Source organism: Salvelinus fontinalis, unplaced genomic scaffold (genome assembly GCF_029448725.1).
Source record: "Salvelinus fontinalis isolate EN_2023a unplaced genomic scaffold, ASM2944872v1 scaffold_0103, whole genome shotgun sequence".
NCBI classification, from domain to species: Eukaryota; Metazoa; Chordata; class Actinopteri; order Salmoniformes; family Salmonidae; genus Salvelinus; species Salvelinus fontinalis.
The window spans coordinates 309971-332569 of record NW_026600312.1 but is presented as its reverse complement, the minus strand read 5'-3'; the positions used below and the strand labels follow the sequence as shown (position 1 = coordinate 332569).

The following is a 22599-nucleotide window of genomic DNA, read 5'->3' as shown; positions in this document are numbered from 1 at the left end:
ATGTAATGTAGCCATGTAGCGTAGTCATGTAGTGTAGTCATGTAATGTAGTCATGTAGTGTAGTCATGTAGTGTAGTCATGTATCCATGTAGTGTAGTCATGTAATGTAGTCATGTAGCGTAGTCATGTAGTGTAGTTATGTAGTCATGTAATGTAGCCATGTAGTGTAGTCATGTAGTGTAGTCATGTAGCGTAGTCATGTAGTGTAGTCATGTAGTGTAGTTATGTAGTCATGTAATGTAGCCATGTAGTGTAGTCATGTAGCGTAGTCATGTAGCGTAGTCATGTAGTGTAGTCATGTAATGTAGTCATGTAATGTAGTCATGTAGCGTAGTCATGTAGTGTAGTCATGTATTGTAGTCATGTAGTGTAGCCATGTAGTGTAGCCATGTAGTGTAGTCATGTAGTGTAGTCATGTAATGTAGTCATGTAATGTAGTCATGTAGCGTAGTCATGTAGTGTAGTCATGTAGTGTAGTCATGTAGCGTAGTCATGTAGTGTAGTCATGTAATGTAGTCATGTAATGTAGTCATGTAGTGTAGTCATGTAGTGTAGTCATGTAGCGTAGTCATGTAATGTAGTCATGTAATGTAGCCATGTAATGTAGTCATGTAGTGTAGTCATGTAATGTAATCATGTAGTGTAGTCATGTAGTGTAGTCATGTAGCGTAGTCATGTAATGTAGTCATGTAGTGTAGTCATGTAGTGTAGTCATGTAGTGTAGTCATGTAGTGTAGTCATGTAGTGTAGTCATGTAATGTAGTCATGTAGCGTAGTCATGTAGTGTAGTCATGTAGTGTAGTCATGTAGTGTAGTCATGTAATGTAGTCATGTAGCATAGTCATGTAGTGTAGTCATGTAGTGTAGTCATGTAGTCATGTAGTGTAGTCATGTAGTGTAGTCATGTAGTGTAGTCATGTAATGTAGTCATGTAATGTAGTCATGTAGTGTAGTCATGTAATGTAGTCATGTAATGTAGTCATGTAGCATAGTCATGTAGTGTAGTCATGTAGTGTAGTCATGTAATGTAGCCATGTAATGTAGTCATGTAGTGTAGTCATGTAGTGTAGTCATGTAGCGTAGTCATGTAATGTAGTCATGTAGTGTAGTCATGTAATGTAGTCATGTATTTTAGTCGTGTAGTCATGTAGTGTAGTCATGTAGTGTAGTCATGTAGTGTAGTCATGTAATGTAGTCATGTAGTGTAGTCATGTAGTGTAGTCATGTAGCGTAGTCATGTAATGTAGTCATGTAATGTAGTCATGTAGTGTAGTCATGTAGTGTAGTCATGTAATGTAGTCATGTAGCATAGTCATGTAGTGTAGTCATGTAGTGTAGTCATGTAGTCATGTAGTGTAGTCATGTAGTGTAGTCATGTAGTGTAGTCATGTAATGTAGTCATGTAATGTAGTCATGTAGTGTAGTCATGTAGTGTAGTCATGTAATGTAGTCATGTAATGTAGTCATGTAGCATAGTCATGTAGTGTAGTCATGTAGTGTAGTCATGTAGTCATGTAGTGTAGTCATGTAATGTAGTCATGTAATGTAGTCATGTAATGTAGTCATGTAGTGTAGTCATGTAGTCATGTAGTGTAGTCATGTAATGTAGCCATGTAGTGTAGTCATGTAGTGTAGTCATGTAATGTAGTCATGTAATGTAGTCATGTAGCGTAGTCATGTAGTGTAGTCATGTAATGTAGCCATGTAGCGTAGTTATGTAGTCATGTAATGTAGCCATGTAGTGTAGTCATGTAGTGTAGTCATGTAGTCATGTAGTGTAGTCATGTAGTGTAGTCATGTAATGTAGCCATGTAGCGTAGTCATGTAGTGTAGTCATGTAGTGTATCCATGTAGTGTAGTCATGTAGTCATGTAGTGTAGTCATGTAGCCATGTAATGTAGCCATGTAGCGTAGTCATGTAGTGTAGTCATGTAGTGTATTCATGTAGTGTAGTCATGTATCCATGTAGTGTAGCCATGTAGTGTAGTCATGTAGTGTAGTTATGTAGTGTAGTCATGTAGTGTTCATGTAGTGTAGTCATGTATCCATGTAGTGTAGCCATGTAGTGTAGTCATGTAGTGTAGTAATGTAATGTAGCCATGTAGCGTAGTCATGTAATGTAGTCATGTAGCGTAGTCATGTAGTGTAGTTATGTAGTCATGTAATGTGGTCATGTAGCGTAGTCATGTAGTGTAGTCATGTAGCGTAGTCATGTAATGTAGTCATGTAGTGTAGTCATGTAGTCGTGTAGCGTAGTCATGTAGTGTAGTCATGTAATGTAGTCATGTAATGTAGTCATGTAATGTAGTCATGTAGTGTAGTCATGTAGCGTAGTCATGTAGTGTAGTCATGTAGTGTAGTCATGTAATGTAGTCATGTATTTTAGTTATGTAGTCATGTAGCGTAGTCATGTAGTGTAGTTATGTAGTCATGTAGCGTAGTCATGTAGTGTAGTCATGTAATGTAGTCATGTCATGTAGTGTAGTCATGTAGTGTAGTCATGTAGTGTAGTCATGTATCCATGTAGTGTAGTCATGTAATGTAGTCATGTAGCGTAGTCATGTAGTGTAGTCATGTAATGTAGTCATGTAGTGTAGTCATGTAGTGTAGTCATGTAGCGTAGTCATGTAGTGTAGTCATGTAGTGTAGTTATGTAGTCATGTAATGTAGCCATGTAGTGTAGTCATGTAGTGTAGTCATGTAGCGTAGTCATGTAGTGTAGTCATGTAATGTAGTCATGTAATGTAGTCATGTAGCGTAGTCATGTAGTGTAGTCATGTATTGAAGTCATGTAGTGTAGCCATGTAGTGTAGCAATGTAGTGTAGTCATGTAGTGTAGTCATGTAATGTAGTCATGTAATGTAGTCATGTAGCGTAGTCATGTAGTGTAGTCATGTAATGTAGTCATGTAGTGTAGTCATGTAGCGTAGTCATGTAGTGTAGTCATGTAATGTAGTCATGTAATGTAGTCATGTAGTGTAGTCATGTAGTGTAGTCATGTAGTGTAGTCATGTAGCGTAGTCATGTAGCGTAGTCATGTAATGTAGTCATGTAGTGTAGTCATGTAGTGTAGTCATTTAATGTAGTCATGTAGCATAGTCATGTAGTGTAGTCATGTAGTGTAGTCATGTAGTCATGTAATGTAGTCATGTAATGTAGTCATGTAATGTAGTCATGTAGTGTAGTCATGTAATGTAGTCATGTAATGTAGTCATGTAATGTAGTCATGTAATGTAGTCATGTAGTGTAGTCATGTAGTGTAGTCATGTAGTCATGTAGTGTAGTCATGTAGCGTAGTCATGTAATGTAGTCATGTAATGTAGTCATGTAGTGTAGTCATGTAGTGTAGTCATGTAATGTAGTCATGTAGTGTAGTCATGTAGTCATGTAGTGTAGTCATGTAGTGTAGTCATGTAGTGTAGTCATGTAATGTAGTCATGTAGTGTAGTCATGTAGTGTAGTCATGTAGTCATGTAATGTAGTCATGTAATGTAGTCATGTAATGTAGTCATGTAATGTAGTCATGTAGTGTAGTCATGTAATGTAGTCATGTAATGTAGTCATGTAATGTAGTCATGTAGTGTAGTCATGTAGTGTAGTCATGTAGTCATGTAGTGTAGTCATGTAGCGAAGTCATGTAATGTAGTCATGTAATGTAGTCATGTAGTGTAGTCATGTAGTGTAGTCATGTATTGTAGTCATGTAATGTAGTCATGTAGCATAGTCATGTAGTGTAGTCATGTAGTGTAGTCATGTAGTCATGTAGTGTATTCATGTAGTGTAGTCATGTAGTGTAGTCATGTAATGTAGTCATGTAGTGTAGTTATGTAGTCATGTAGCGTAGTCATGTAGTGTAGTCATGTAGTGTAGTCATGTAGTGTAGTCATGTAGTGTAGCCATGTAGTCATGTAGCGTAGTCATGTAGTGTAGTCATGTAGTGTAGTTATGTAGTCATGTAGTGTAGTCATGTAGCGTAGTCATGTAGTGTAGTCATGTAATGTAGTCATGTAATGTAGTCATGTAATGTAGTCATGTAGTGTAGTCATGTAGTGTAGTTATGTAGTCATGTAGTGTAGTCATGTAGTGTAGTCATGTAGCGTAGTCATGTAATGTAGTCATGTAATGTAGTCATGTAATGTAGTCATGTAGTGTAGTCATGTAGTGTAGTTATGTAGTGTAGTTATGTAGTCATGTAGTGTAGTCATGTAGTGTAGTTATGTAGTCATGTAGTGTAGTCATGTAGTGTAGTCATGTAGTGTAGTTATGTAGTCATGTAGTGTAGTCATGTAGTGTAGTTATGTAGTCATGTAGTGTAGTCATGTAGTGTAGTCATGTAGCGTAGTCATGTAGTCATGTAGTGTAGTCATGTAGCGTAGGCATGTAGTGTAGTCATGTAGTGTAGTTATGTAGTGTAGTTATGTAGTCATGTAGTGTAGTCATGTAGTGTAGTCATGTAGCGTAGTCATGTAGTGTAGTCATGTAGCGTAGGCATGTAGTGTAGTCATGTAGTGTAGTTATGTAGTGTAGTTATGTAGTCATGTAGTGTAGTCATGTAGTCATGTAATGTAGTCATGTAGTCATGTAGTGTAGTCATGTAGTCATGTAATGTAGTCATGTAGTCATGTAGTGTAGTCATGTCGTGTAGTCATGTAGTGTAGTCATGTAGTGTAGTCATGTAGCGTAGTCATGTAGTGTAGTCATGTAGTCATGTAATGTAGTCATGTAGTCATGTAATGTAGTCATGTAGTGTAGTCATGTAGCCGTGTAGTGTAGTCATGTAGTGTAGTCATGTAGCCGTGTAGTGTAGTCATGTAGTGTAGTCATGTAGTCATGTAGTGTAGTCATGTAGTGTAGTCATGTAGTGTAGTCATGTAGTGTAGTCATGTAGTCATGTAGTGTAGTCATGTAGTGTAGTCATGTAATGTAGTCATGTAGTCATGTAGCCGTGTAGTGTAGTCATGTAGTGTAGTCATGTAGTCATGTAGTGTAGTCATGTAGTGTAGTCATGTAGTGTAGTCATGTAGTGTAGTCATGTAGTCATGTAGTGTAGTCATGTAATGTAGTCATGTAGTCATGTAGTGTAGTCATGTAGTGTAGTCATGTAGTGTAGTCATGTAGTGTAGTCATGTAGCGTAGTCATGTAGTGTAGTCATGTAGTCATGTAATGTAGTCATGTAGTCATGTAATGTAGTCATGTAGTGTAGTCATGTAGCCGTGTAGTGAATCTATTGGTTAACTTTCTAACTATCCACCGTATGTAGTCATGTAGTGTAGTCATGTAGTGTAGTCATGTAGTGTAGTCATGTAGTCATGTAATGTAGTCATGTAGTCATGTAATGTAGTCATGTAGTGTAGTCATGTAGTGTAGTCATGTAGTGTAGTCATGTAGTGCAGTCATGTAGTCATGTAATGTAGTCATGTAGTGTAGTCATGTAGTGTAGTCATGTAGTGTAGTCATGTAGTCATGTAGTCATGTAGCGTAGTCATGTAGTGTAGTCATGTAGCGTAGTCATGTAGTGTAGTCATGTAGCGTAGTCATGTAGTGTAGTCATGTAGTCATGTAGTGTAGTCATGTAGTCATGTAATGTAGTCATGTAGTGTAGTCATGTAGTGTAGTCATGTAGTGTAGTCATGTAGTGTAGTCATGTAGTCATGTAGTGTAGTCATGTAGTGTAGTCATGTAGTCATGTAGTGTAGTCATGTAGTGTAGCCATGTAGTGTAGTCATGTAGTGTAGTCATGTAGTGTAGTCATGTAGTGTAGTCATGTAGCGTAGTCATGTAGCGTAGTCATGTAGTCGTGTAGTGAATCTATTGGTTAACTTTCTAACTATCCACCGTATGTCTGGGGGGTAGAAGCTGTTCAGGGTCCTTTTGGTTACAGACTTGGTGCACCCATCTTCATCTTCATCACATCTTCGCTCTCTGACTTTCTGGAATTGATCTGATAGATGCATTAAATTGGGCACGGCCTGACGTGTGTCTGTGTGTGTGTGTGTGTGTGTGTGTGTGTGTGTGTGTGTGTGTGTGTGTGTGTGTGTGTGTGTGTGTGTGTGTGTGTCAGGGAGGGTTATTTTTACATGTCAATTGACCAGAGGAGAAGTGTTTGTGAGAATGACGTCCACACAGTTCTTCTTCGCGTGACCCTGCTCTCTCCTCCAGTCAAACCCCTGTCATGTGCCTCCACTGTGTGTGTGTGGTGTGTGGTGTGTGTGTGTGTGTGTGTGTGTGTGTGTGTGTGTGGTGTGTGTGTGTGTGTGTGTGTGTGTTTGACTGAATGTGTGTGTGTGTGTGTGTGTGTGTTTGACTGAATGTGTGTGTGTGTGTGTGTGTTTGACTGAATGTGTGTGTGTGTGTGTGTGGTGTGTGGTGTGTGGTGTGTGTGTGTGTGTTTGACTGAATGTGTGTGTGTGTGTGTGTGTGTTTGACTGAATGTGTGTGTGTGTGTGTGTGTTTGACTAAATGTGTGTGTGTGTGTGTGTTTGACTGAATGTGTGTGTGTGTGTGTGTGTGTGTGTGTGTGTATTAATAAGGAGTGTGTATCAAGGTGTGTGTGTGTGTGTGTATTAAGGTGTGTGTGTGTATTAAGGTGTGTGTGTGTATTAGTGTGTGTGTATTAAGGTGTGTGTGTGTATTAGTGTGTGTGTATTAAGGTGTGTGTGTGTATTAGTGTGTGTGTATTAAGGTGTGTATATTATTATAATAATAAATGCCATTTAACAGATGTTTTTATTCAAAGCGACTTATAATAATCATGCTTACGTTTCTGGAATGGTTGGCCCAACAGAACTAACTGAGTTACAGAGGACCATGTTCTACTAACTACAGAGGACCATGTTCTACTAACTACAGAGGACCATGTTCTACTAACTACAGAGGACCATGTTCTACTAACTACAGAGGACCATGTTCTACTAACTACAGAGGACCATGTTCTACTAACTACAGAGAACCATGTTCTACTAACTACAGAGAACCATGTTCTACTAACTACAGAGGACCATGTTCTACTAACTAAACTACAGAGGATCATGTTCTACTAACTAAACTACAGAGGACCATGTTCTACTAACTGAACTACAGAGGACCATGTTCTACTAACTGAACTACAGAGGACCATGTTCTACTAACTACAGAGGACCATGTTATACTAACTACAGAGGACCATGTTCTACTAACTAAACTACAGAGGACCTTGTTCTACTAACTGAACTACAGAGGACCATGGTCTACTAACTGAACTACAGAGAACCATGTTCTACTAACTGAACTACAGAGAACCATGTTCTACTAACTGAACTACAGAGGACCACGTTCTACTAACTGAACTACAGAGGACCATGTTCTACTAACTGAACTACAGAGGACCATGTTCTACTAACTGAACTACAGAGGACCATGTTCTACTAACTGAACTACAGAGAACCATGTTCTACTAACTGAACTACAGAGGACCATGTTCTACTAACTGAACTACAGAGGACCATGTTCTACTAACTGAACTACAGAGGACCATGTTCTACTAACTGAACTACAGAGGACCACGTTCTACTAACTGAACTATAGAGGACCATGTTCTACTAACTGAACTACAGAGGACCATGTTCTACTAACTGAACTACAGAGGACCATGTTCTACTAACTGAACTACAGAGGACCATGTTCTACTAACTGAACTACAGAGGACCATGTTCTACTAACTGAACTACAGAGGACCATGTTCTACTAACTGAACTACAGAGGACCATGTTCTACTAACTGAACTACAGAGGACCACGTTCTACTAACTGAACTATAGAGGACCATGTTCTACTAACTGAACTACAAAGGACCATGTTCTACTAACTGAACTATAGAGGACCATGTTCTACTAACTGAGCTACAGAAGACCATGTTCTACTAACTGAACTACAGAGGACCATGTTCTACTAACTGAACTACAGAGGATCATGTTCTACTAACTGAACTACAGAGGACCATGTTCTACTAACTGAACTACAGAGGACCATGTTCTACTAACTACAGAGGACCATGTTCTACTAACTACAGAGGACCATGTTCTACTAACTAAACTACAGAGGACCTTGTTCTACTAACTGAACTACAGAGGACCATGTTCTACTAACTGAACTACAGAGGACCATGTTCTACCAACTGAACTACAGAGGACCATGTTCTACTAACTGAACTACAGAGGACCATGTTCTACCAACTGAACTACAGAGGACCATGTTCTACTAACTGAACTACAGAGGACCATGTTCTACCAACTGAACTACAGAGGACCATGTTCTACTAACTGAACTACAGAGGACAATGTTCTACTAACTGAACTACAGAGGACCATGTTTTACTAACTGAACTACAGAGGACCATGTTCTACTAACTGAACTACAGAGGACCATGTTCTACTAACTATAGAGGACCATGTTCTACTAACTATAGAGGACCATGTTCTACTAACTGAACTATAGAGGACCATGTTCTACTAACTGAACTATAGAGGACCATGTTCTACTAACTACAGAGGACCATGTTCTACTAACTGAACTATAGAGGACCATGTTCTACTAACTATAGAGGACCATGTTCTACTAACTGAACTATAGAAGCCCATGTTCTACTAACTACAGAGGACCATGTTCTACTAACTGAACTACAGAGGACCATGTTCTACTAACTGAACTACAGAGGACCATGTTCTACTAACTGAACTACAGAGGACCATGTTCTACTAACTGAAGTACAGAGGACCACGTTCTACTAACTGAACTATAGAGGACCATGTTCTACTAACTGAACTACAGAGGACCATGTTCTACTAACTGAACTACAGAGGACCATGTTCTACTAACTATAGAGGACCACGTTCTACTAACTGAACTATAGAGGACCATGTTCTACTAACTGAACTATAGAGGACCATGTTCTACTAACTACAGAGGACCATGTTCTACTAACTGAACTATAGAGGACCATGTTCTACTAACTATAGAGGACCATGTTCTACTAACTGAACTATAGAAGACCATGTTCTACTAACTACAGAGGACCATGTTCTACTAACTGAAATATAGAGGACCATGTTCTACTAACTGAGCTACAGAAAACCATGTTCTACTAACTGAACTACAGAGGACCATGTTCTACTAACTGAACTACAGAGGGCCATGTTCTACTAACTGAACTACAGAGGACCATGTTCTACTAACTACAGAGGACCATGTTCTACTAACTGAACTACAGATGACCATGTTCTACTAACTACAGAGGATCACGTTCTACTAACTACAGAGGACCACGTTCTACTAACTGAACTACAGAGGACCATGTTCTACTAACTGGGTTACAGAGGACCATGTTCTACTAACTGAACTACAGAGGACCATGTTCTACTAACTGGGCTACAGAGGACCATGTTCTACTAACTAAACTACAGAGGACCATGTTCTACTAACTGAGCTACAGAGAACCATGTTCTACTAACTGAACTACAGAGGACCCTGTTCTACTAACTACAGAGGACCATGTTCTACTAACTGAACTACGGAGGACAATGTTCTACTAACTGAACTACGGAGGACCATGTTCTACTAACTGAACTACAGAGGACCATGTTCTACTAACTGAACTACAGAGGACTATGTTCTACTAACTGAACTACAGAGGACCATGTTCTACTAACTGAACTACAGAGAACCATGTTCTACTAACTGAACTACAGAGGACCATGTTCTACTAACTGAACTACAGAGGACCATGTTCTACTAACTGAACTACAGAGAACCATGTTCTACTAACTGAACTACAGAGGACCATGTTCTACTAACTGAACTACAGAGGACCATGTTCTACTAACTGAACTACAGAGGACCATGTTCTACTAACTGAACTACAGAGGACCACGTTCTACTAACTGAACTACAGAGGACCATGTTCTACTAACTGAGTTACAGAGGACCATGTTCTACTAACTGAGTTACAGAGGACCATGTTCTACTAACTGAACTACAGAGAACCATGTTCTACTAACTACAGAGGACCATGTTCTACTAACTGAACTACAGAGGACCATGTTCTACTAACTACAGAGGACCATGTTCTACTAACTATAGAGGACCATGTTCTACTAACTGAACTACAGAGGACCATGTTCTACTAACTGAACTACAGAGAACCATGTTTTACTAACTACAGAGGACCATGTTCTACTAACTACAGAGAACCATGTTCTACCAACTGAACTACAGAGAACCATGTATTGAAGTGTGGAGAGTTAACCTGTGTGTGTTCCTCTCTAGGCTGGTCGGTTTAGAGGTCTGACTAAGGGCTTCCCTCCTCTACCTCAGCGTTCCTCAGGAAGGCGATCCTTCGGCCGCTCCAAACGCATCAGCCTGGCACGCTCACTGGATGACCTGGAGGTAGGAGACAAGCGCACACACACACACACACACACACACACACACACACACACACACACACACACACACACACACACACACACACACACACACACACACACACACACACGCGCGTGCACAGGTGCAGGCATACATACACACCCATATGCCCTTAAATCCTATAACGAAATGTCCTGAAAAACTGACCCTCACCACCCCTAAAACACTACTACCTAAAACTGACCCTCACCACCCCTAAAACACTACTACCTAAAACTGACCTCCACCACCCCTAAAACACTACTACCTAAAACTGACCCTCACCACCCCTAAAACACTACTACCTAAAACTGACCCCCACCACCCCTAAAACACTACTACCTAAAACACTACTACCTAAAACTGACCCTCACCACCCCTAAAACACTACTACCTAAAACACTACTACCTAAAACTGACCCCCACCACCCCTAAAACACTACTACCTAAAACTGACCCTCACCACCCCTAAAACACTACTACCTAAAACTGACCTCCACCACCCCTAAAACACTACTACCTAAAACTGACCCTCACCACCCCTAAAACACTACTACCTAAAACTGACCCCCACCACCCCTAAAACACTACTACCTAAAACACTACTACCTAAAACTGACCCTCACCACCCCTAAAACACTACTACCTAAAACACTACTACCTAAAACTGACCCCCACCACCCCTAAAACACTACTACCTAAAACTGACCCTCACCACCCCTAAAACACTACTACCTAAAACTGACCCTCACCACCCCTAAAACACTACTACCTAAAACTGACCCTCACCACCCCTAAAACACTACTACCTAAAACTGACCCTCACCACCCCTAAAACACTACTACCTAAAACTGACCCTCACCACCCCTAAAACACTACTACCTAAAACTGACCCTCACCACCCCTAAAACACTACTACCTAAAACTGACCCTCACCACCCCTAAAACACTACTACCTAAAACTGACCCCCACCACCCCTAAAACACTACTACCTAAAACTGACCCTCACCACCCCTAAAACACTACTACCTAAAACTGACCTTCACCACCCCTAAAACACTACTACCTAAAACTGACCCCCACCACCCCTAAAACACTACTACCTAAAACTGACCCTCACCACCCCTAAAACACTACTACCTAAAACACTACTACCTAAAACTGGCCCTCACCACCCCTAATACACTACTACCTAAAACACTACTACCTAAAACTGACCCTCACCACCCCTAAAACACTACCACCTAAAACACTACTACCTAAAACTGACCCCCACCACCCCTAAAACACTACTACCTAAAACTGACCCCCACCACCCCTAAAACACTACTACCTAAAACTGACTCTCACCACCCCTAAAACACTACTACCTAAAACTGACCCTCACCACCCCTAAAACACTACTACCTAAAACACTACTACCTAAAACTGACCCCCACCACCCCTAAAACACTACTACCTAAAACACTACTACCTAAAACACTACTACCTAAAACTGACCCCCACCACCCCTAAAACACTACTACCTAAAACACTACTACCTAAAACTGACCCTCACCACCCCTAAAACACTACTACCTAAAACTGACCCCCACCACCCCTAAAACACTACTACCTAAAACTGACCCCCACCACCCCTAAAACACTACTACCTAAAACTGACCCTCACCACCCCTAAAACACTACTACCTAAAACACTACTACCTAAAACTGACCCTCACCACCCCTAAAACACTACTACCTAAAACACTACTACCTAAAACTGACCCTCACCACCCCTAAAACACTACCACCTAAAACTGACCCTCACCACCCCTAAAACACTACTACCTAAAACTGACCCTCACCACCCCTAAAACACTACTACCTAAAACTGACCCTCACCACCCCTAAAACACTACTACCTAAAACTGACCCTCACCACCCCTAAAACACTACTACCTAAAACTGACCCTCACCACCCCTAAAACACTACTACCTAAAACTGACCCTGACCACCCCTAAAACACTACTACCTAAAACTAACCCTCACCACCCCTAAAACACTACTACCTAAAACTGACCCTCACCACCCCTAAAACACTACTACCTAAAACTGACCTCCACCACCCCTAGAACACTACTACCTAAAACACTACTACCTAAAACTGACCCTCACCACCCCTAAAACACTACTACCTAAAACTGACCTCCACCACCCCTAAAACACTACTACCTAAAACTGACCCTCACCACCCCTAAAACACTACTACCTAAAACTGACCCTCACCACCCCTAAAACACTACTACCTAAAACTGACCCCCACCACCCCTAAAACACTACCACCTAAAACTGACTCTCACCACCCCTAAAACACTACTACCTAAAACACTACTACCTAAAACACTACTACCTAAAACACTACTACCTAAAACTGACCCCCACCACCCCTAAAACACTACTACCTAAAACACTACTACCTAAAACTGACCTCCACCACCCCTAGAACACTACTACCTAAAACTGACCCTCACCACCCCTAAAACACTACTACCTAAAACTGACCCCCACCACCCCTAAAACACTACTACCTAAAACTGACCCTCACCACCCCTAAAACACTACTACCTAAAACTGACCCTCACCACCCCTAAAACACTACTACCTAAAACTGACCCTCACCACCCCTAAAACACTACTACCTAAAACACTACTACCTAAAACTGGCCCTCACCACCCCTAATACACTACTACCTAAAACTGACCCTCACCACCCCTAAAACACTACTACCTAAAACTGGCCCCCACCACCCCTAAAACACTACTACCTAAAACTGACCCTCACCACCCCTAAAACACTACTACCTAAAACTGACCCTCACCACCCCTAAAACACTACTACCTAAAACACTACTACCTAAAACTGACCCTCACCACCCCTAAAACACTACTACCTAAAACTGACCCCCACCACCCCTAAAACACTACTACCTAAAACTGACCCTCACCACCCCTAAAACACTACTACCTAAAACTGACCCTCACCACCCCTAAAACACTACTACCTAAAACTGACCCTCACCACCCCTAAAACACTACTACCTAAAACACTACTACCTAAAACTGGCCCTCACCACCCCTAATACACTACTACCTAAAACTGACCCTCACCACCCCTAAAACACTACTACCTAAAACTGGCCCCCACCACCCCTAAAACACTACTACCTAAAACTGACCCTCACCACCCCTAAAACACTACTACCTAAAACTGACCCTCACCACCCCTAAAACACTACTACCTAAAACACTACTACCTAAAACTGGCCCTCACCACCCCTAATACACTACTACCTAAAACTGACCCTCACCACCCCTAAAACACTACTACCTAAAACTGGCCCCCACCACCCCTAAAACACTACTACCTAAAACTGACCCTCACCACCCCTAAAACACTACTACCTAAAACTGACCCTCACCACCCCTAAAACACTACTACCTAAAACACTACTACCTAAAACACTACTACCTAAAACTGACCCTCACCACCCCTAAAACACTACTACCTAAAACTGACCCTCACCACCCCTAAAACACTACTACCTAAAACTGACCCTCACCACCCCTAAAACACTACTACCTAAAACTGGCCCCCACCACCCCTAAAACACTACTACCTAAAACTGACCCTCACCACCCCTAAAACACTACTACCTAAAACTGACCCTCACCACCCCTAAAACACTACTACCTAAAACACTACTACCTAAAACACTACTACCTAAAACTGACCCTCACCACCCCTAAAACACTACTACCTAAAACTGGCCCCCACCACCCCTAAAACACTACTACCTAAAACTGACCCTCACCACCCCTAAAACACTACTACCTAAAACTGACCCTCACCACCCCTAAAACACTACTACCTAAAACTGACCCTCACCACCCCTAAAACACTACTACCTAAAACTGACCCTCACCACCCCTAAAACACTACTACCTAAAACTGACCCTCACCACCCCTAAAACACTACTACCTAAAACTGACCCTCACCACCCACCACCCCCAAAACACTACTACCTAAAACTGACCCTCACCACCCCTAAAACACTACTACCTAAAACACTACTACCTAAAACTGACCCCCACCACCCCTAAAACACTACTACCTAAAACTGACCCTCACCACCCACCACCCCTAAAACACTACTACCTAAAACACTACTACCTAAAACACTACTACCTAAAACTGACCCTCACCACCCCTAAAACACTACTACCTAAAACTGACCCTCACCACCCCTAAAACACTACTACTTAAAACTGACCCCCACCACCCCTAAAACACTACTACCTAAAACTGACCCTCACCACCCCTAAAACACTACTACCTAAAACACTACTACCTAAAACTGACCCCCACCACCCCTAAAACACTACTACCTAAAACTGACCCCCACCACCCCTAAAACACTACTACCTAAAACACTACTACCTAAAACACTACTACCTAAAACTGACCCTCACCACCCCTAAAACACTACTACCTAAAACACTACTACCTAAAACACTACTACCTAAAACTGGCCCCCACCACCCCTAAAACACTACTACCTAAAACTGACCCTCACCACCCCTAAAACTACTACCTAAAACTGGCCCTCACCACCCCTAAAACACTACTACCTAAAACTGACCCTCACCACCCCTAAAACACTACTACCTAAAACTGACCCCCACCACCCCTAAAACACTACTACCTAAAACTGACTCTCACCACCCCTAAAACACTACTACCTAAAACTGACCCTCACCACCCCTAAAACACTACTACCTAAAACTGACCCTCACCACCCCTAAAACACTACTACCTAAAACTGACCCTCACCACCCCTAAAACACTACTACCTAAAACACTACTACCTAAAACTGACCCTCACCACCCCTAAAACACTACTACCTAAAACTGACCCTCACCACCCCTAAAACACTACCACCTAAAACTGACCCTCACCACCCCTAAAACACTACTACCTAAAACTGACCCTCACCACCCCTAAAACACTACTACCTAAAACTGACCCCCACCACCCCTAAAACACTACTACCTAAAACACTACTACCTAAAACTGACCCCCACCACCCCTAAAACACTACTACCTAAAACACTACTACCTAAAACTGACCCTCACCACCCCTAAAACACTACTACCTAAAACACTACTACCTAAAACTGACCCTCACCACCCCTAAAACACTACTACCTAAAACTGACCCTCACCACCCCTAAAACACTACTACCTAAAACTGGCCCCCACCACCCCTAAAACACTACTACCTAAAACTGACCCTCACCACCCCTAAAACACTACTACCTAAAACTGACCCTCACCACCCCTAAAACACTACTACCTAAAACACTACTACCTAAAACTGGCCCCCACCACCCCTAAAACACTACTACCTAAAACTGACCCCCACCACCCCTAAAACACTACTACCTAAAACTGACCCTCACCACCCCTAAAACACTACTACCTAAAACACTACTACCTAAAACTGGCCCCCACCACCCCTAAAACACTACTACCTAAAACTGACCCCCACCACCCCTAAAACACTACCACCTAAAACTGACCCCTCACCACCCCTAAAACACTACTACCTAAAACTGACCCTCACCACCCCTAAAACACTACTTCCTAAAACTGACCCCCACCACCCCTAAAACACTACTACCTAAAACTGACCCTCACCACCCCTAAAACACTACTACCTAAAACTGACCCTCACCACCCCTAAAACACTACTACCTAAAACACTACTACCTAAAACTGACCCCCACCACCCCTAAAACACTACTACCTAAAACTGACCCTCACCACCCCTAAAACACTACTACCTAAAACTGACCCTCACCACCCCTAAAACACTACTACCTAAAACTGACCCTCACCACCCCTAAAACACTACTACCTAAAACTAACCCTCACCACCCCTAAAACACTACTACCTAAAACTGACCCCCACCACCCCTAAAACACTACTACCTAAAACTGACCCTCACCACCCCTAAAACACTACTACCTAAAACTGACCCTCACCACCCCTAAAACACTACTACCTAAAACACTACTACCTAAAACTGACCCCCACCACCCCTAAAAACACTACTACCTAAAACTGACCCTCACCACCCCTAAAACACTACTACCTAAAACACTACTACCTAAAACTGACCCTCACCACCCCTAAAAACACTACTACCTAAAACTGACCCCCACCACCCCTAAAACTGACCCTCACCACCCCTAAAACACTACTACCTAAAACTGACCCTCACCACCCCTAAAACACTACTACCTAAAACACTACTACCTAAAACTGACCCTCACCACCCCTAAAACACTACTACCTAAAACTGACCCTCACCACCCCTAAAACACTACTACCTAAAACTGACCCTCACCACCCCTAAAACACTACTACCTAAAACTGACCCCCACCACCCCTAAAACACTACTACCTAAAACACTACTACCTAAAACTGACCCTCACCACCCCTAAAACACTACTACCTAAAACTGACCCTCACCACCCCTAAAACACTACTACCTAAAACTGACCCTCACCACCCCTAAAACACTACCACCTAAAACTGACCCTCACCACCCCTAAAACACTACTACCTAAAACACTACTACCTAAAACTGACCCTCACCACCCCTAAAACACTACTACCTAAAACTGACCCCCACCACCCCTAAAACACTACTACCTAAAACTGACCCCCACCACCCCTTAAACACTACTACCTAAAACTGACTCTCACCACCCCTAAAACACTACTACCTAAAACTGACCCTCACCACCCCTAAAACACTACTACCTAAAACTGACCCTCACCACCCCTAAAACACTACTACCTAAAACTGACCCTCACCACCCCTAAAACACTACTACCTAAAACTGACCCTCACCACCCCTAAAACACTACTACCTAAAACTGACCCCCACCACCCCTAAAACACTACTACCTAAAACACTACTACCTAAAACACTACCACCTAAAACGGACGAATCTGGGTTTAGCGGATGCCAGGAGAACGCTACCTGCTCGAATGCATAGTGCCAACTGTAAAGTTTGGTGGAGGAGGAACAATGGTCTGGGTCTCTTTTTCATGGTTCGGGCTAAGTCCCTTAGTTCCAGTGAAGACAAATCTTAACACTACAGCATATAATGACGTTCTAGATTATTCTATGCTTCCAACTTTGTGGCAACAGTTGGGGGAAAGGCCTTTTCCTGTTTCAACATGACAAAGCGATGTCCATACAGAAATGGTTTGTCGAGATCGGTGTGGAATCACTTGACTGGCCTGCAGAGAGCCCTGACCTCAACCCCATCGAACACCTTTGGGAGGAATTGGAACGCCGACTGTGAGCCAGGCCTAATCGCCCAACATCAGTGGCCGACCTCACTAATGCTCTTGTGGCTGAAAGGAAGCAAGTTCCTGCAGCAATGTTCCAACATCTAGTGGAAAGCCTTCCCAGAAGAGAGGAGGCTGTTATAGCAGCAATGTACCAACATCTAGTGGAAAGCCTTCCCAGAAAAGAGGAGGCTGTTCCAGCAGCAATGTTCCAACATCTAGTGGAAAGCCTTCCCAGAAGAGTGGAGGCTGTTATAGCAGCAATGTTCCAACATCTAGTGGAAAGCCTTCCCAGAAGAGTGGAGGCTGTTCCAGCAGCAATGTTCCAACATCTAGTGGAAAGCCGTCCCAGAAGAGAGGAGGCTGTTATAGCAGCAATGTTCCAACATCTAGTGGAAAGCCTTCCCAGAAGAGAGGAGGCTGTTCCAGCAGCAATGTTCCAACATCTAGTGGAAAGCCTTCCCAGAAGAGAGGAGGCTGTTATAGCAGCAACGTTCCAACATCTAGTGGAAAGCCTTCCCAGAAGAGAGGAGGCTGTTATAGCAGCAATGTTCCAACATCTAGTGGAAAGCCTTCCCAGAAGAGAGGAGGCTGTTACAGCAGCAATGTTCCGTGATTGGGAGTTCCATAGGGAGGCGCACAATTGGCCCAGCGTCGTCCGGGTTTGGCCGTTGTAGGCTGCCATTGTAAATAAGAATTTGTTCTTAACTGACTTGCCTAGTTAACTAAAGGTTAAATAAAGGTTACATAAAGGTTACTTATAATACCAAAAAAGAGTGGAGGCTGTTTATAGCAGCAATGGGGGGACCAACTCCATATTAATGCCCATGATTTTGGAATGAGATGTTCGAAGAGCAGGTGTCCACATACTTTTGGTCATGTAGTGTACATACGTACACACACACACACACACACACACACACACACACACACACACACACACACACACACACACACACACACACACACACACACACACACACACACACACCTTTGTATGTATGCTGGATTACCCAGCATGCCATGCTGCAGGGACTTCTCTCTCTCTATTCTACCTTTTTTCTTCCGGTCGCTGGGTCCCTATTACGTGATGTCCACAAACAGAGACAGCTTTGTTTAGGAGAGAGAGAGGAGGGGGAGAGGGAGAGGGGGAGGGGGAGAGAGAGAGGAGGGGGAGAGGGAGAGGGGAGAGGAGAGAGGAAGGGGGAGAGGAGAGAGGAAGGGGGAAAGGAAAAGTAAAGTGAGAGGGATGAGGGATGAGGGGGAGGAAAAGGGTGAAAAGGGGAGATTATTCTAATATAAAAGGGGGATGGAGGGAGAGGGGAGGGGAGGAGGGAGAGGGGAGGGGGAGAGGGGAGGGGGATGAGGGAGGAGGGAGATGGATGGATAGAATAGTTCCCTGGCTGGTATTTCTAATGAACACTGATGAGCAATGACATTCCTCTCCGTAGAGAGACCACACACACACACACACACACACACACACACACACACACACACACACACATACACACATACACACTCTTCTCTCAGCCTTCTTGTCAGTAGTTGTTTCATCTCGTCACAGAGACAGTACTAACCAGCTAATATACCCAGCGGTGTGTGTGTGTGTGTGTGTGTGTGTGTGTGTGTGTGTGTGTGTGTGTGTGTGTGTGTGTGTGTGTGCGTGCGTGCGTGCGTGCGTGCGTGCGTGCGTGCGTGCGTGCGTGCGTGCGTGCGTGCGTGCGTGCGTGCGTGCGTGCGTGCGTGCGTGCGTGCGTGCGTGCGTGCGTGCGTGCGTGCGTGCGTGCGTGCGTGCGTGCGTGCGTGCGTGCGTGCGTGCGTGCGTGCGTGCGTGCGTGCGTGCGTGCGTGCGTGCGTGCGTGCGTGCGTGCGTGCGTGCGTGCGTGCGTGCGTGCGTGCGTGCGTGCGTGCGTGCGTGCGTGCGTGCGTGCGTGCGTGCGTGCGTGCGTGCGTGCGTGCGTGCGTGCGTGCGTGCGTGCGTGCGTGCGTGCGTGCGTGCGTGCGTGCGTGCGTGCGTGCGTGCCTGCGTGCGTGCGTGCGTGAGTACGTGGATTGAGCCAGATAATTAGAGTGTGTCCATATGTGCGTGACTGGGGTGATAATTGTGTGTGTGTGTGTGTGTGTGTGAGAAGCCGGGGACCTCGAGGCTTGTCTTATGATCAATATGATTCTGTAGACCAGCCTTATTGTCTTATGATCAATATGATTCTGTAGACCCGCCTGATGTCTTATGTGTAATAGCTGTCGCTTTCCTCATCCTCGGATGAGGTGAGGAGAGAAGGATCTTCGGACCAAAATGCGGAGTCAGGGAAATAAGCCATCTTTATTTTATAAACGACAAAACTGAATAATGATGGCAACACGAAAAAACAAACACTTTCAAAACTTACAAAATAACAAAACGACGTAGAACGAAAACCTGAACATAAACTTACATAACTGAAACATAAACTCACGAACAGGCAACAGACGACATCGAAACAAAACGAACAGCCAAACAGTCCCGTTTGTGAATATACATCGACAACACGAAAACATCACAGGAGACAATCACCCACAAACAAACAGTGAGAATGCCCTACCTAAATATGACTCTTGATTAGAGGAAAACGCAAACCACCTGCCTCTAATCAAGAGCCATACCAGGCAAACCAAAACCAACATAGAAACGAATAACATAGACTGCCCACCCAAAACACATGCCCTGACCATAAACACATAAAAACTAACATAAATAGGTCAGGACTGTTACAGTACCCCCCCCCCCAAGGTGCGAACGCCGGGCGCACCAGCACAAAGTCCAGGGGAGGGTCCGGGTGGGCAGTTGACCACGGTGGTGGTTCCGGTTCAGGACGCTGTCCCCGCACCACCATAGTCACTCCCCTCTTCTTTCTACCCCTTCCACTGACCACCCAAACATTACCTTCCCCTAAATAAACAGCTAGCACCGGAACAAGGGGCAGCACCGGGACAAGGGGTAGCACCGGGACAAGGGGCAGCACAAAAACAAGGGGCAGCACCAGGATAAGGACCATCACCGGAATAAGGGGCAGCACCGGGACAAGGGGCAGCACCGGGACAAGGGGCAGCACCGGGACAAGGGGCAGCACCGGGACAAGGGGCAGCACCGGGACAAGGGGCAGCACCGGGACAAGGGGCAGCACCGGGACAAGGGGCAACACCGGGACAAGGGGCAGATCCCGGCTGAAGGACTCTGGCAGGTCCTGTTTGGACGGCTCTGGCAGGTCCATGCAGGCTGACGGCTCTCGACGCTCATGGCAGACGGGCGGCTTTGCAGGCTCATGGCAGACGGGCGGCTTTGCAGGCTCCTGGCAGACGAATGGCACAGATGGCGCTGGGGAGACGGATGGCTCAGATGGCGCTGGGGAGACGGATGGCTCAGATGGCGCTGGGGAGACGGATGGCTCAGATGGCGCTGGGGAGACGGATGGCTCAGATGGCGCTGGGGAGACGGATGGCTCAGATGGCGCTGGGGAGACGGATGGCTCTGACCGGATACGGCGCACTGTAGACCTGGTGCGTGGTGCCGGAACTGGAGGCACCATGCTAATGATAAGCACCTTCCTACTAGTGCGTGGAGCAGGGACAGGGCACACTGAACTCTCAAAGCGTACTCTATACCTGGTGCGTGGTACCGGCACTGGTGGCACCTGGCTGAGGGCACGCACCTCAGGACTAGTACGGGGAGAAGTGACAGTGTGTACAGGACTTAGGAGACGCACAGGTGGCTTAGTGCGTGGTACCGGAACTGGAGGCACTGTACTGGATACACGCACTATAGGGAGAGTGCGTGGAGGAGGAACAGGGCTCTGGAAATGCACTGGTAGCCTAGTGCGTAGTGTAGGCACTGTAGGTACTAGGCTGGGGCGGGGAGGTGGCGCCGGAAATACCGGACCGTGCAGGCGTACTGGCTCTCTTGAGCATTGAGCCTGCCCAACCTTACCTGGTTGAATGCTCCCGGTCGCCCGCCCAGTGCGGGGAGGTGGAATAACCCGCACCGGGCTGTGTAGGCGAACCGGGGAAACCATGCGTAAGGCAGGTGCCATGTATGCCGGCCCGAGGAGACGCACTGGAGACCAGACGCGTTGAGCCGGCCTCATGACACCTGGCTCAATGCCCAATCTCGCCCTACCAGTGCGGGGAGGTGGAATAACCCGCACCGGCCTATGCACACGTACAGGAGACACCGTGCGCTCTACTGCGTAACACGGTGTCTGCCCGTACTCCCGCTCTCCACGGTTAGCCTGGGAAGTGGGCGCAGGTCTCCTACCTGCCCTTGGCCCACTACCCTTTAGCCCCCCCCCAAGAAATTTTTGGGAGTTACTCACGGGCTTTTCGGGCTTCCGTGCAAGACGTGTCCCCTCATAATTCCGGTTCCTCTCTCCGGTAGCCTCCGCTCTCCTCAGTGCCTCCAGCTGTTCCCATGGGAGGCGATCTCTACCCGCTAGGATCTCCTCCCATGTGTAGACACCCTTTCCATCCAGAACATCGTCCCATGTCCATTGCTCCTTCTTCTGTCCCTTACTCCGTTTATTTTTCCCATACCGCTTGGTCACATTTTGTTGGTGGGTGATTCTGTAATAGCTGTCGCTTTCCTCATCCTCGGATGAGGTGAGGAGAGAAGGATCTTCGGACCAAAATGCGGAGTCAGGGAAATAAGCCATCTTTATTTTATAAACGACAAAACTGAATAATGATGGCAACACGAAAAAACAAACACTT

General features: G+C 44.7%; 1 protein-coding gene across 3 annotated transcripts in view; it reads left to right on the top strand.

The window, feature by feature from the left end:
* The window catches only part of rgs12b (regulator of G protein signaling 12b), a gene marked incomplete at its 3' end in the record, with an annotated part of 145386 nt that overhangs the window by 42697 nt on the left and 80090 nt on the right, over nucleotides 1-22599 (top strand). For all 3 annotated transcript variants that reach the window (XM_055911894.1, XM_055911898.1, XM_055911895.1), the window contains 1 exon segment: nucleotides 10300-10419. In XM_055911894.1, the coding sequence (XP_055767869.1) occupies nucleotides 10300-10419 (120 nt within the window).